Genomic DNA, 15,119 nt, shown 5'->3' with positions numbered 1-15,119 from the left:
CATTATTCAATTAAGGTAGATTCAATATTAACTGTTGTGGAGGCTGTGTTCTCCCTGATAAAAAAAACGCCAAAGAGCCACACGTATGAACAGAAGACACATGTGCGCCCTGTTCCGCTGACTGAGCACAGGTTAATATGTCAGAGATGAGGAGGTGACATAAAAAAAAACCTGTCTACCTCCACGGATAATTTTACAACAGCACTGAATCAACCACAGTAAATGCTCTGGCTCTGTTTTGTGCTTACTGGGAGCCAGCCAAGAAATCCTCCAGCCTGTATGTACAAAAGAGACTTTTACATGGTCTGATCATAATTTCTACATGACTTGATATATTTCATAAAAATACCATACAGCCTGTCATTTCCATGCTTGATTCTCTAAAGTTAGTTACACAACAAATGGGGAGGTAACAGTTGGATTTTTATTCTGGCTTCATTGGTTTTATTCCTCTATTTTTGCAATTAAAGATACATGAATAATTTACAACATCTCATTCAAATACAACTCTTAGGATGGGAATGTGTCTTCATCCTAAAGTTTGTGATGTGTTTTTAACAGGCTGCAATCACATTACAATCATTCAATCATGTTTGTATTAAAGCAGGTAAAATATCCAAATACTTCTGTAATGAGTGCTGCATAATCAGTTTTGAACACAGTGAAAATTGAGCCATTTTGCCACCATTGCAGCTCATATTAGCGCTGCACCAAGGAATGAAGACATGATCAGAGGAGGGAAATGCTCTGCCAACGTCTGTCTCCTCCATGCCAGTGCATGGGGAGAAGGCAAAGGTAGTGGGCTGAGCCAACTTTCCACTCCAGCTGGAGAGCTGGTGAGAGGCATTGTTTCTCTCATCTCCTACTGTCAGCCCTTGTAGTATCTGATCTGTAAGATGAGCCACAATTTCAAAATAGTATTGAGTCATCTTGCCAGACGCTTTAATGGCCTAAATGCTGGATTTTTTTTCTTTTTTTTTAATTACAGTACTTGGCAAAATAAAAATTACTTTTTTTTCAGTTCTTACAAATGTTCACCTGCTATTTTCTCTGGAGCACATTATCTGAGTTAAAGGTCTGATTTTCTTTCAGACAAAAAATTGTGAATTTCTCGTTAATGTGGTTGATGTTTCACTGAAAATACATACTAGATAGTTAGATAATCAAAAACTCTCCTACTGATATGTAGATGTGATTTTTTTTTGTATATCTCACACTTTCACTTGTGTTTCAAGCCACTGATTTTGTTGGAATCCTTCCTTCAAAGCAGCATCTTCTACAGCGACTCTCTTCATTACCAAGTAAAAAGGAGTCCATCAATATTCCAGTCACACCTATGGCTGATGGTCAAGTCACTGGTTCACAGAGCCTCACTGTCCCTTACTCTGTCAATGCTGTCTCTGACCACACTTCCTTTTCCTTTGCCCTGGCCTTCATCACCAAACTTTGCTTGGATTGGACAGACATCCACTTTCATAAGTGTAAACTACCACCCTCTGTTGGCCATGTCAGGGAGTTCAAATATCAAGATCAAACCACTGAATTACTGCTCAGCATTGCACTTTGAGACTCAGTGCAAGTGCAGATTAATCCATTAGACACTGTTAATTTAAAAATGCTGTGCTCTGATGAAATCTACATTATATAAAAAGGTAGCTTTTTTGTGTTTACTCTCTTCAGGTCCAACTGGTTGAAGCCGTGCTGCGGCCGTCGAGTGTCCCTGTGGCAGGTTTGTCTGCTCAGCGCTGGCTTCAACTGTATCCTGGTGGCCTGTGTGATCCTGGTGGTGCTCTTCCTCTCTTTGGAGCTGCTCATAGACACCAAACTCCTACAATGTAAACAGTGTGCATGGCATCCTATTTGTTTATTTCTCCTTTTAACCTTTATTTTTATTTATTTTTTTATTTTTTTATTTTTTTTATTTTTTTCAGAAGGAGGTTTGCTGAGCATGCATATTCTTCTCCAGCAATACACTGTGTGACATTCATAAAACACCTGGGAGGCATCTGGTGTAACACACACCAGCAGCCCCGCTGGAGCAGTGGGGAGTTAAATGTTGTAGTGTCCTTGAGCATCCACCTTGCATCCTTCATAGCTTCACTAGTGCTGTTCCTGCACTGTGACCTTCCTGTTGATGGGGCCAGATTAAGAGAATTCATTGTATATCCACACTGGTACATTTTTAAACCTGTGATAAAGACTCAAGGTTTAGAGGTTATACCTTGACATAAGGAGGTATGAGGAAGAGCTTGTAACAGTAAAAAGGGCCTGAATCGCAGCTGCATATGTTTACTCAAGTACTTAAATGCACTTTTGAGGCACTTGAACTCAATTTTGTGTGAATCTTTTTATTCTGTGCTGCTTTCTACAATTTAGAAGGAAATATCGTGCTTTTTACTCCACTGCATTTATTTTACAAATAAAGTCACTGGTTCTTCTTCAGATTATGATTTTACATGATAATTTCATCAAATTTTCAAAATTATTTTTTGCTTCTTTGGGGAGATAATGCCCCCACAGATTTTTTTTGGTGATCTTTTAGTGGTGGCCTCAACACCTAGTTTTAGATTCTACCTGTCTACCTACCTGTCTATATATAAAGTGGAATAATTTGCTCCATCTTGACTAAGTGCAATTGCAAAATGCTACTTGCACATTACTACAGTATCAGTATTAAAAATCTAAAAATGTCATTCCAGGCCATCACGCTATGTAAGAAATTGTTCTTCATGCTTGCCTGGTAAAATAAAGGTTAAATAAAAATAATTTATATTAATAACCTATCAGTCACATGAGTCATTTTTCTATGGAAAAAGTACTATTTTATATAGTTGTATCAGAACTTTTACTTAGGTAAAGCATCAGAATACATCTTACATCACTGTTCTTTATGTGTAAATACTGGTGATGAGGATTCCTCTATTAAATATTACTGTATATGAATTAATGTACTGATCACTGAGACTTTAACAATTACACATTCAAATAAATATATTAGTTTGACTTTGAACTTTGGTCCTCATTCTTTTTTTTTAATGACAGTACATAGGACAATTTACAAAGATTCATGTCTGAAGTTCCATTACTTGTAAGTGTTGTAGAGATCACCATAATAGTCTACATAATACATACATAAAAGGTTGGTTGCGATTTAGTTATTAAAACAGTCACGTATATGCATTTAGTGACCACTCTTTCCATCACTGCTGTGTGTTCAGTCATGCCAGTCACCGAGGAGCTGGTGATCCTGGATGGTAAATGGTTGTGATGGAGAGTGATTGAAAAAGGTGATAATGAACCAAGTCTCTTGTCAATAGCAGCAGGCACACATCTCCATTGATTACTGGCCAGTATCCAGCTCTGATGATACCTGAGTTTCACTGTGGAGACTGCAGGACACTATTCACTTCAAATCTGTTGTAATCTAGTGCTTTGTCTGCTGCCAGTCCTGCAAGACAAATAGAGCAGCGGGCAATAAGGCGAGAGTCACTGAGAGGGTGCACAATGAGATTAGTGGCATCTGACATACAGGTTGGTGCTGTGGATTAATGAACAGAAAAAAACCCCTAAAAATCCTGATGGACAGTATGTCAGTGAGAGGAGCAATTAAAGTTCAAAATTAATCCAGCAGGACAGGAGAAGAAGTTTAGACCTTTGTGAAATCAGTAGTATCTGTAGAGAAGTGCATTTTTTTGTGCTGAATGTGCATGTTTCTACCAGCTGAAAAACTCACAGGAATTTAGAAACTATTGTTTTTTTTTTTCATTTTTATTTCTTAACCTGAATTTAGTTTGAGCTCATCTCATATATGTAGGAGCATCTTGTTTTCTTGTGTCATTTCTCATTGGTCCTGTTTCTTCTCTCAACAGTTTCCAATGCTTTCCAATTTGCCAGCATTATCCACTGGATCAGCCTTATCATCCTGTCACTCTTCTTTTCAGAGGTAAGACATGTTTATTGTTGACTGTAAAACTTTATTACTACTAACACCATTAATCAAAAATAAATAAATAATAAAAAGAAGAAGCTTTTTTCATATTTTTTCATATAATTCTTATTCTGTTATTCTCCTACCAACCTGCTCTTGGTCTCTTGCATGATGCGATATGGTCACTGGAGTACCTCATGCATGCAAAAACATTGACAGGTCACATTTCTTTGGAATTCATAACTGTATTAAACCAAACTAAACTGTATTTAACTCTAGATTATACCCTATCTTTCTCAATTCAAACCAGATTCAGGCCTAAGGGAAGTATAGTATATGCCTGATATTTTATTTCTGTCAACATCAGGCTTTAGCTTTAGCTTCAGAGTTGTTACCTTGAGGTTAGATGGCCAGTAAAATGTCTATCATTTGAACCATAACTGTAATTAGTCTTAATAAAATTTTAGTCATTGTTTAATAAAATAAAGTCTTATCATCACTGTGCAATGGTGAAAAACAAAGTGGAGAGGGAAGGATTTGGCCCACAGGCCTGTACTCCAGTGCAAACCAATTACCCTGACAGCCTCAGCCCCAATGCCCTAAACCAAACATTAATTACCAGTGAGCCAGGAGGAGCAATAATTAAAGCTGAGCTTAATGAGCAGTGGGGATGGGGTTACAGTGATACGATCCGTCCAAACACCTCGCCCACTGACATCAAAGAAGAAGAGTCATCTGGGAATGGTGTTAAATAGATGTTACATGTCACCAGCCATTCCCTCTTCACCAATCATATAACAGGACTCCAACTTGTGGGCGGAGTCAGTGCACTTCTCAATTGACACCAGCACTGTTGTTCAACATGCACTCCAGATGATGGATTAGTGGGGCCTCTCATTCATGACACTCCATACTAATTGCAGTGTAAATCAATGGCCCTGCTCAACAAAGGCTCCCACACAACCAGCAGCATTTACAAAGCACAATGTAGGATCTGATAGGTGATCAGATCACAAGTGTTGACCATTTGTAGGTCAAAGATCATTAAATTGCCACACATAGAATAGCTTTATCAAAGAGCTAGCTAGAAGTGCTTTTGAAGAACTGTTGTCTATCTTGTTTGTGATGCTTCTGTGATGTGGCAAATGCAAATTGTATATTTACTTTTTTTGTTGCTGCCACACATTGTATTTCACACTCATCAAATACAATTATGTTTTTTATTTTGGGCTATTTTAAAGGGTCTAGCTGTACATATGTTAGCATGGTTATTATTGTATTGGGGAAAAAAGATATTTGAGTAAGAAAATTGCACCTCTTTTTGGTTTTAAGTCTGTTCACACATCTTGACAAAGGTTGCTGGATGTGATGACAACTCAAAAGTCTAAGAATATCCCAAGAGCTTTATTTATGTGTATCTGCTCACATGTCTATTTTAATGCTTTCATTTATCTCTCTCCCTGTCTATCTTAGACTGTCTTCAGAATTGTAGTGCTTGGAATCTGGGACTACATAGAGAACAAAGTTGAGGTGAGTACTGGTTTTGTGTGTTTAGTGGCAGATCTTGATAACCAGTTTTCAGTTTTTGTCGGTATCAGATATGATTTTCAATTTTGCCACCTGTTTCAATAATATATATTTCTAGTTTGCATCTAATAGCAAGGACCTATTACATTTGCATATAATTGAATCTTACGTGTGCTTGTGTGTATAACCCCATCAGGTGTTTGATGGTGCTGTCATTGTGCTGTCCCTGGCCCCCATGGTGGCCTCTACGGTGGCCAACGGGCCCAGCAGCCCCTGGGATGCCATCAGCCTCATCATCACTTTACGTATCTGGAGGGTCAAGAGGATCATTGATGGTGAGGCAGGCAAAAATCCTCTGTCCATCAGAGCTGTCTTATTAAGTAGCCTGTATTTGAGACCAATTAATTTTATGGAGCAACTCAAAGAAATACCCAATCTCTCTTCACTCAGCCAGACTACACAGATGCATAAAAATCAGCTTGGCTTGAAAGAACTAAGTGACCCCATTCTCTCCATGATTATACAAATTATTTACGATTCAGAGCAATATAGCTATTGATCATCCCTCATGGTAAATTGCTGCCACTCTGCTACTCTAAGTTGTATTGATTGTAAGGGCCTGGTTAAGTAGATTCAGAGAGACCATAATGAATATAGTAGCTGTTCTCCCCTATGCTAATGCTGACTGGTTCGATATCTGTTCGGAGGTCACCCTTACCACAGGCCTCTGACTGCATACAGAATCAGCTGCAGTGAGGCAGTGGATGAGAAAAGGGTTGTTAGCCCAATAAGTAGAAGGATTTTTTTTTTGAAAAATTTGCTTCTTTTCTTTCAGGAATTAGATGAGGCTACGGCCAGCAGCTGATTAGCTTAGCCAAGTATAAACAGTGAAAGCAGGGTGAAAGAGCTAGCTTAGCTCTGTAACAAAAGTAACAAAATGAGTCCACCTGCACCTCTAAAGCTCACTAATTTACTGATCATTTTTTAATCCACACAGCAAGGTATTATGAAAACGAGAAGGTCTGTACTACAGCCTTGGCGCGAAGCTAAGCTAACTGGCTTGGCCTTATACACCCTAATGTACTGACCTTCTCACCGAACTCCCTAAATGTAAAACTATTCATTTTGATCTACTATTATTAGCTATACTAGCTATTCTGAACAAGGAATACATCCAGTATAAGTAGTTGGTTATTTTATTACTTCAATGGAAACATGAGCCTCTCGCACAGTTTCTTTTTTAATACATACAGGGCTATCATAAATATAAATATAATATAAATTTCTGTCAAAAATCTTTCAGAATGGCTTTAGTTCAGACAGTACATCATTTTAAGAGGTCAAGTATATTGAACTAAAAGAGACACATCATAATGACATGTTTAATAATTTCAAGAATCAATACAGTACAGCTATCAACATCATTGATTTATTCTGGTGAAACACGTTCAATTGGACCATATATCCTGCACCTTAACATACAGCTGTGGTGTTGGTTTCCAGGGAATGAACTCATGATTTTCCTGCTGCACACCTCGGCCTGTTTGGTTTGATATTTGTGAGTGATTGAGTTTCCTTGCTAGAACGCAGCAACACACTCAAACCAATAAATGTAGAGCTGAGGGACTGGCTTGGTTATCGCAGGAGAGGGATTGAGACTCTTGCAGAATTACTGTGACGTATAATAGCTGCAATGTTTGTGTCAGTCTGATGGGAAGTGGAAACACAGAGGAGCAAACAGCAGCAGAATTTCCAAGGTTTAGAAAAACAAATTTATTAGAGTAATATGATGAGAAATATCAGCCATGCAAATGTAGAAAACAGGTGATCCAAAAATGACAGATACAGAAATGTTCTTCCTTTACATCTTCTGCTAGTGCTGTTCAGTTTATACAAAAAATATGAAGACAGAGAAACCTATACTTGTGTTGGTTGTAATAACAACAGTGCTTTAAATAGCCATTTTACCATAGTTACTGTATTTGCCATTTCAGTAAATGGTAAATAAGCACAATACTAACAGACAGAAAACCAAAATCTATATCAGTTTGAAATGCAGACGAACAGGATTTTACAGGCTGCTGTGTTGTGTAAGTGTGACACAGGTTTGTCTTAACAGTGAAACACACTGGTTGATAATGGAGCAAGGCATTGTGTTAGCCTCTGTGAAGTTAAAGGTGTGATTTACACTGTTATGCTGCCAACAGATGTAGGTAATGCTGTAACACATGCATGCACGCACACACACACACGCACTGTCTTGTTTCCGTCACCATTGGGGACATTACATAGACCTACATTAATTTCCTGGAGGCTTAACCACCACCTACCCTGACTTGCCTAATCCTAACCCTTACCTTAAGCTAACCCTGACCTTAAAGCAATATAATATTGTGGGGACTTGATTTTTGTCCCCATAAGGTGGGTCGTTACAATGTGACTGTGTAAACACATTTTTGTCCCCGTAACTACAGGAATGCGCTTACTCACACACACACACACACACATACACACATACACACACACATATACAGTATAGTCATGCAACTGACACAGCATGCTTGCAAACACAGGCTGATGCAGATACAATACGCAGCACCACATGTATTATTGCACATTGTGTGGTCAAATAATGAACCTATGATTGCTTTTCATGCCTGTTTGAATTCTGACTGGACTGACCCCTTTCTGATGTCGTGTGTGTGTTGGTGTGCGCATGCGCACCAAAATGACTATAAATAGATAGAGGGAGCATGTGGCGATGGCTGCTTGCTTTGCTCTGCCCCGTTCAGTACCAGAAAGGCTTTTCATTCTGCTCTCAGTGTTTTGACAAAGCCGGCAGCTGAGTCTCATGATAGTTCAGACCCACAATCACAACAACAGCATAAACACTGGGATAGGATATGTATAATTACTGATTATGTTTCACCTCTTTATGTTGCCCATAGCAACACTTCCCAACAGGATACACAGTATGTGTGATGTCATGTTGCTGACTTACAAATGTGATCACAGAGAGGTGTAAGGTAACTGTATGTAGTCTGCCAACTGTGGTGACAACAGGTGTGCAAGTTCACTTTGACTATCCTTTTTTTAGGTACACCTTCCCATCCAGCTCCAGAAAGTGTGTCATGTATAAATAAAATGTGCAGTCAGATTGTAGGAGGCGGAGTCACTGATTAGTCAAGTTCAATCAGTGGCTGAGTCATCATTTCCAACATTGGTGCCCTTCTTATATCTGTATTCTACTTTTCTAGGAAACATATAATAAATGAATTAGGTAATCAATAAATAACCAATCAGCTGCAGTTTTGTGTGGGGGAAAAAAATATTTTTCGGTACATGATGAGGGGGTCCCAAGGAAAAAACAGAGTGACTCGGTGCTGCCAAAAGCATGCTGGCAACACACTTGTAGGAGGAGCGTCATATGAGGCACACTATTTGTATACCATTTAAAGGTTAAGACTATGACATCTAGCAACACAAAGATGAGCTCAGATGATCATGTGACCACCAAAACTGTACAACTAGAATAGAATATTCATATTAGTACATAAAGTAGTGTGACAGTATGTCACATACATCCAAATGCTGTTTCGTACAGTTGCAAGAAGAAAGTTAAGACAAAAGATGGAAGAAACTACAAATGACTCCCCAATTAAGTATACATTCCTTAACGATACAACATGTGACATGTTCAGATTAAAACGTCTAAAAATGGCTAGACCTTCGTTATATATTTTGCTGAGCTGTGTACTGACAATATCCCACATTTCCAGCAAGGTTCAAATGCAGAGGAGTCTGTAATTTTATTCATTGTCACGGTTTGGTCACCTGTCACTATAACTTCTGGGAGAGAGTCTATGTCTGATTGATTTTCATGATTCCACAACTGTGACTTTATCCAGGTGTTGTATGCCAGCCAAGTAGATCCTTTTTGGATGAGGTAGAATGGGCTGTTCACAGTATCGAGCTGGGCTGACATAATTAAATTATAATTATTATTATTATTTAAATAGTTAAAGAGTTTGATCTAGACCTGCTCTAATTGGAAAGTGTCATGAGATAACTTTTGTTGTGATGCTTGTTATGGTGCTATATAAATAAACTGAATTGAAAGGGAATATACAGTATATTTACTTAAACTTTGAAAAACCTTCTTATTGGCATAAAATAAGATTCATGTGGAACATTTTCAGCACTGTTCATTCACTGCAGGCATAGGATCACTGCTAACATTAGTGATGTTTGTATGTGATGACAGATGTGTATGTAACAAAGGATAAATGGTTCATCAATACTGACCTTTGACCTTAATCTGCTCCCTTAACCAGCTGTCTTAGAAAGTTTATTTTTTTAGGAAGTCTCAATGCCATCAAACAAACCTGGCAATTGAATTATGAAATTTAGTGATCCAAACAATAATTATTGTCTTTGTCCTCTTCCATGTTAGCTTATGTGCTGCAAGTGAAGGTTGAGATGGAATTGGAAATCCAGCAGTGTGAGAAGACCAAGGCAGTGAGAGAAGAGCAGCTTGAGCGTCTCACTCAGATCTGCCAGGAACAGGCTGTGAGTACCAAAATACATTAGCTTTAACAGGAAAGCCAGGCTGTATTTTTCCATTCATGTCTACAAAATTAGCTTGTAAGATAACTGGACAGAAAAATAATAAGCACCTGTTCTCAAAACAAGGTTTATTATCACAAGAACACTAGGCTATATGGGTCCTCATGCACATAACAAACGGTCCACAATCTCAGTTTTATAACAGCCATGCTTCAACTCAGGGCATGAGAAACTCAGTAGAACAGAGCTTTAAAGTCAGCTTGGACATAGTCACGCATAATTACTAGAGGTTTATACTTTGTGTCAGGAGAAAATTTTTTTCCAGTTTCATTGAACCAATCAGTCTTTGAAAAGAAAAACAGGGTCAGCCTGATTAAGGCTGCACAAGCTCCATATCAACACCTGTGACCATTTAACAAACTGTCAGTTCATCGACCACCAGAGGAGGGCAGCAGTTCCTCACAAACAAGTCCAATCTTTCCACACATTTCATCATGATTCGAACATCTAAGTTCAGCTCTGACACCACACATATAGTAAATAATCAGTAAATTATCATATAGTAATTGGTCAGATCCTCCCAAATATTCTTGTTAATCCAATTAATTTTTTGGATGCTTTATCCTACAAATTCATACATGACCTCAGTCAAAACGTGAATTGATTAAAGCTATATTAGGAATACAGTTTTCAGTTGGAACAAGAGTAATACATACCTATATTTGCTTTTTCTGTAAAAGTGCTTGCTGCAATGTGTTTTCTTTATTTTGGATTCACTTGCTGTCACAATTTACTGCTGCAATGGATTTTGTCAATGAACAACATCCTCAAGGTCAATAAAATTTAAATCGCACACAAATCACCACTATACATCATTGAAGCATACATGTTTTACAAGGTACCCAACACATAATTAGATAATGCACTTGAGGTAATGCTTAAAAGAATTAGTGATTAATCTTGATCTTTTTCATTATGATCTGTCAGGTGGTTTGGACAAAATATTAACATTGATTCCCATACAGACAATTTTAGACATTTTTAGGGGGTCTCTTTGTTTATGTTATGTTATATCTAGGATGGTGTCACTCTGCCCTTTCTTATTATCCCTCTTTTTTCCTTCTCAATTCTGTGTCAGTCTCCTTTTGCTCTCCTTCTTTTTTCTCCCCTCACTGCCCACCCTTCACTCACTCTTTTAAAAATCTATTTCTACTTTCTCCACTCTAACCTTCTGTTTTTCTCCTTCTGTTTATCTATGCATACACACCAATCTCCAGTTTGAGATCAGGCAGCTGAGGGCACATCTGGCCCAGCAGGACCTGGATCTTGCGGCAGAACGTGAAGCAGCCATGCAGATCCACCGTGTATGGAGCAAACAGGGCCGGAATTTTCAGGTTGTGGAGGGCTTGACTCCTGGAGAGTCCGATGATGAGGGCAGCCAGAGGAACCCCAGAGAGCCTCTTGCCACTGCAGGTACAGTATGGTTTTCAGTGACTGGGTTGCAAGGTATTAGAAATGAACCCTTTACATTTCTGGGGAGACAAGTAATTTATTTTCAGGACAAGTTCATCATATATTATGAGTTTAGCAACACCTGGTTTGATAGTTGTGAAATAAAGCATACATACTGTACAGCTGAACTGTAAAGAATGTAAAGAAGGGAAAAAAGTTTTTAATTCTTCTGATTCAGTTTTTAATTCCAATACAGCATGCAGTGAGGTTAATACAGTTGGCTCTAATTAATAGTAAAACACTATTTCACTAATTAAAAATGTATGCATCGAAGACAAAACTCTGTGGCATTAAAGATACAGCCTATTTGAGTATACATCAGACCAGGTGCAGTGTTTGCATGAGGAAGCAGCAGAAAAAATCAGGAGAGAGGAGCAGCATAAAATATGTACATAATTATGTGCAACAAAAAGTCTCTGATGCTGTAACATCAGGTGAACTGGATGCCAGAGTAGTGTACAGTTAATCTGGAGCAGTAGCCCTGGAGCATCTTCGAGGCCTGCTTCTTAGTCCCTCCATGCTTGCACACAACACCCATCTGACCGCAGGCACTCTGGGATCAATATGAGGGCAAAAATGCTTTTAGGATCTGGTGAATCCTGGAGAAAACAAGCATGTGCTCTGACATTGCGCCAGCTTGCGTGGGTTTCTGACATGCCCAAACCATCTTTCTTACCGGCCCCCTCATGGCTAGGCCAACCTAGCCAACCCAGACCACTTGGACTATTTCAGGTACAGAGTGCTCTGTGCATTGGACCTTGTTAAGAGAGAGTGGGTTCCTGTCAACATCTGTTCCCCTTCACCTGCAAACCACAATAGGGCACAAGGAGGCTCCACTGCAACCGCAATATTACCCCAAGGGCATAGTGGGAATCCTGGCTTTCAGAAACAAATGGGGCTTTTTACAGAAACATGGTCAGTGGGATGCACACTTAGGCCACAGGGCTTAAGTCACGTCAGGACAAGTCAAATGAAGTTTATTTGTTTTGCTAAATATTGCATACATGGGCTTCTCTCACACTCATCTGCAGAACAACCTATGACAATCAGTGTTAATCAGTGAGTCAGTGGAGTTTTACATTCTGAGAGAAGATTGTAATGATGGCGCACACAGTACTGCAACACCTACTACAAGAGTCTCGAACCCCATTATTGGCACTTTGAATCCTTACTACTGAAATGCTTTTGAGCTAAATGCTCACTTCAGAATGCTGACATGTTCACAATTGCAATACTAACATGCTGTTGTTTAAAATTTAGGGTGTTAGCATGCTAACATTTGCTATTTAGCATCAAATATAAAATACAGATGGCATTGATGGGAATATTATTAATTTTGCAAATATTGAGTCTTAAGCCAAAGAACTGGACAAAATTTCAACTTTGTGGCAGTAGATGAAAACTAAGAGGATCAATAAAAGTTATTACAGTTCATCTTTAGAGAGACATCAAAGAAAAATTTGAGGGCAGTCTATCCATTAGTGTTTGAGAAATTTCATTTGATACACCAAATTACATTGCTATCCCAGAGTTGTGCTGCCAACACAGCTAAAAGTCTAAACTGTACATGTAGAACCCAAACTGTGAAACTTTTATGTTCTCATAACAAAGTGTATTTTAGCGCGTTTATCCATATTAACATTAGTTTCTTCTTGGGGTCTACTCTCATACCACTTCACCTGCAGTGTAGAACTGATACTTATGATATACTTATGATACTAATTATACTTTAGATTTGAACTAAAAGGACCTCAGCTTGTCACCTCTCTTTTTCCACAGACAGATGACAGCCTGGTAACCTGCCTGTCACAGACAGAAGAGTCTTTTATGTATGCTGGACAGCCCATTCTCTATTTTTTTAATACTCATGTGTTATTAATTGTGGAGTGATTGTCTTGGTCTTGTTTTAGTGAGTGCAATGCTCCCTCTCTAGGGCTGGCTCAGGGATTAATATTTTAGACTGAAAAATAAATGAAATTACCCATCAGAGTCTGCAGCATGTCCCAGGGGACAGGGGCTAGCACTCAGGGTACTCTGGGTTTGCACTCAGCCAGTGGACAGTGAGCTCAAGACCAATCAAGCGAAAAGAAGAGCGTAGCAGATCACAGCCACTCACCACGCACACACACACTGAGGCCTCCTATATGGGTAGGATCTATGCCTGAACAAAGATCTCTCTCTCTCTCTCTCTCTCTCTCTCTCTCTCTCTTTCCCCTGGTGTCTCTCATCTCTGAAACCAACCCCACCCTGTCCCTGTTCCAGTTAATTTCTGGTGCACAGGGATACAGCTAATGCACAGCAAGGCAGTGCGTGATCCTAACCATTTGCCAATAAGGCACCTGTGGTCTGGGGCAGAAGTCATCTCTGTCAATATTTTATTGTAAACATAAGGGATATTTTCCATTTGGACTAGTTTGCGATGTTAACACTGAAATGGACCAAAGTACATACAGACAATAGATGTGAAATCCAATTACAGTCACTGCTACACTGTGTATTGGCAGTTCAGTCACACTATATTAAACCTTAATTTACAAATCACTTTTTGCTACCTGTTTAAGATTCATGGTCCATTCTGTAATCATACCATATAAAATAATAAACCTGTCCTCCTCCCAGGTTGTCAGATACTGTTGCTTTACCATGTCCCCTTTGCATCTCGTCCAGATGCATGGTGTAGCCTTTAGGGTTTGTGTGCTAAAAAAGAATTCTAAAAATATTCATTTCTTTCTTTTTCATTTGTTTTATTTGTTTTTAACCTAGATACAGTTGTACGTGACGATATGAACAACTACATCAGCCAATACTACAGTGAAGCAAGCAGTGGTAAGTGACTATGAACGCTGAACTCATTATACACCGCTAAGCAGTCACCAAGAAGTCTTTGCTCTGCCTCTCCAGCGGCTACTCAAAATTCTTCTTGAAGGGATATGAGGCTGATGAATCATAGGTTCATCCATCCATCCATCCATTTTCTATACCGCTTATCCGTCAGGGTCGCGGGTGGGGCTGGTGCCTATCCCAGCTGACTACGGGCGAGAGGCAGGGTACACCCTGGACTGGTCGCCAGTCAATTGCAGGGCCGACACACAAGGACAGACAACCACATACTCTCACACTCACACCTAGGGGCAATTTAGAGTAGCCAATTAACCTAATGTGCATGTTTTTGGTATTGTGGGAGGAAGCAAGAGTACCCGGAGAAAACCCACGCAGGCACAGGAAGAACATGCAAACTCCACATAGAAGGGCCCAGACCGGGATTCGAACCTATGAGGCGACAGTGCTAACCACTGAACCACTGTGGCCGCCCTGAATCATAGGTCATAGGGCAAAATTCAATAGTTTTGGTAATGGAGTGTATGTAAAACATTTGGTGAGACAGTTTTTAGTTACAGCCTCGCACAGAATCTGAAGAGAGCTGGAAAGCAATTTTATGTATATATTTGAATCTAAAATCAGAATTTTACTCCTAACTCCTTTTTTTGTAGCTCGGCTTAAACAAAAATCTCAATTCTGCACTCTTGATGCTGATTAAATATGTCAGACCATACCTCAAATGGCAGCATAATTCATTCCCAGGTTT

At 39.2% G+C, this 15,119-nt stretch overlaps 1 protein-coding gene across 2 annotated transcripts in view; it reads left to right on the top strand.

The window, feature by feature from the left end:
• LOC124055468 (transmembrane protein 266-like) overlaps positions 1-15,119 on the top strand; it is a 45,086-nt gene that overhangs the window by 28,868 nt on the left and 1,099 nt on the right. For both annotated transcript variants that reach the window (XM_046382446.1, XM_046382400.1), the window contains 7 exons: positions 1,681-1,835; positions 3,870-3,943; positions 5,402-5,458; positions 5,652-5,790; positions 9,909-10,024; positions 11,299-11,494; positions 14,297-14,359. In XM_046382446.1, coding sequence (XP_046238402.1) covers positions 1,681-1,835; positions 3,870-3,943; positions 5,402-5,458; positions 5,652-5,790; positions 9,909-10,024; positions 11,299-11,494; positions 14,297-14,359 — 800 coding nt within the window. The remainder of the gene's footprint in view (positions 1-1,680; positions 1,836-3,869; positions 3,944-5,401; positions 5,459-5,651; positions 5,791-9,908; positions 10,025-11,298; positions 11,495-14,296; positions 14,360-15,119) is intronic.

This window comes from Scatophagus argus, chromosome 1, assembly GCF_020382885.2.
Source record: "Scatophagus argus isolate fScaArg1 chromosome 1, fScaArg1.pri, whole genome shotgun sequence".
NCBI lineage: Eukaryota > Metazoa > Chordata > Actinopteri > Scatophagidae > Scatophagus > Scatophagus argus.
Note: the sequence above shows the minus strand (reverse complement) of the source record. Positions and strands in the feature narration are given on the sequence as shown.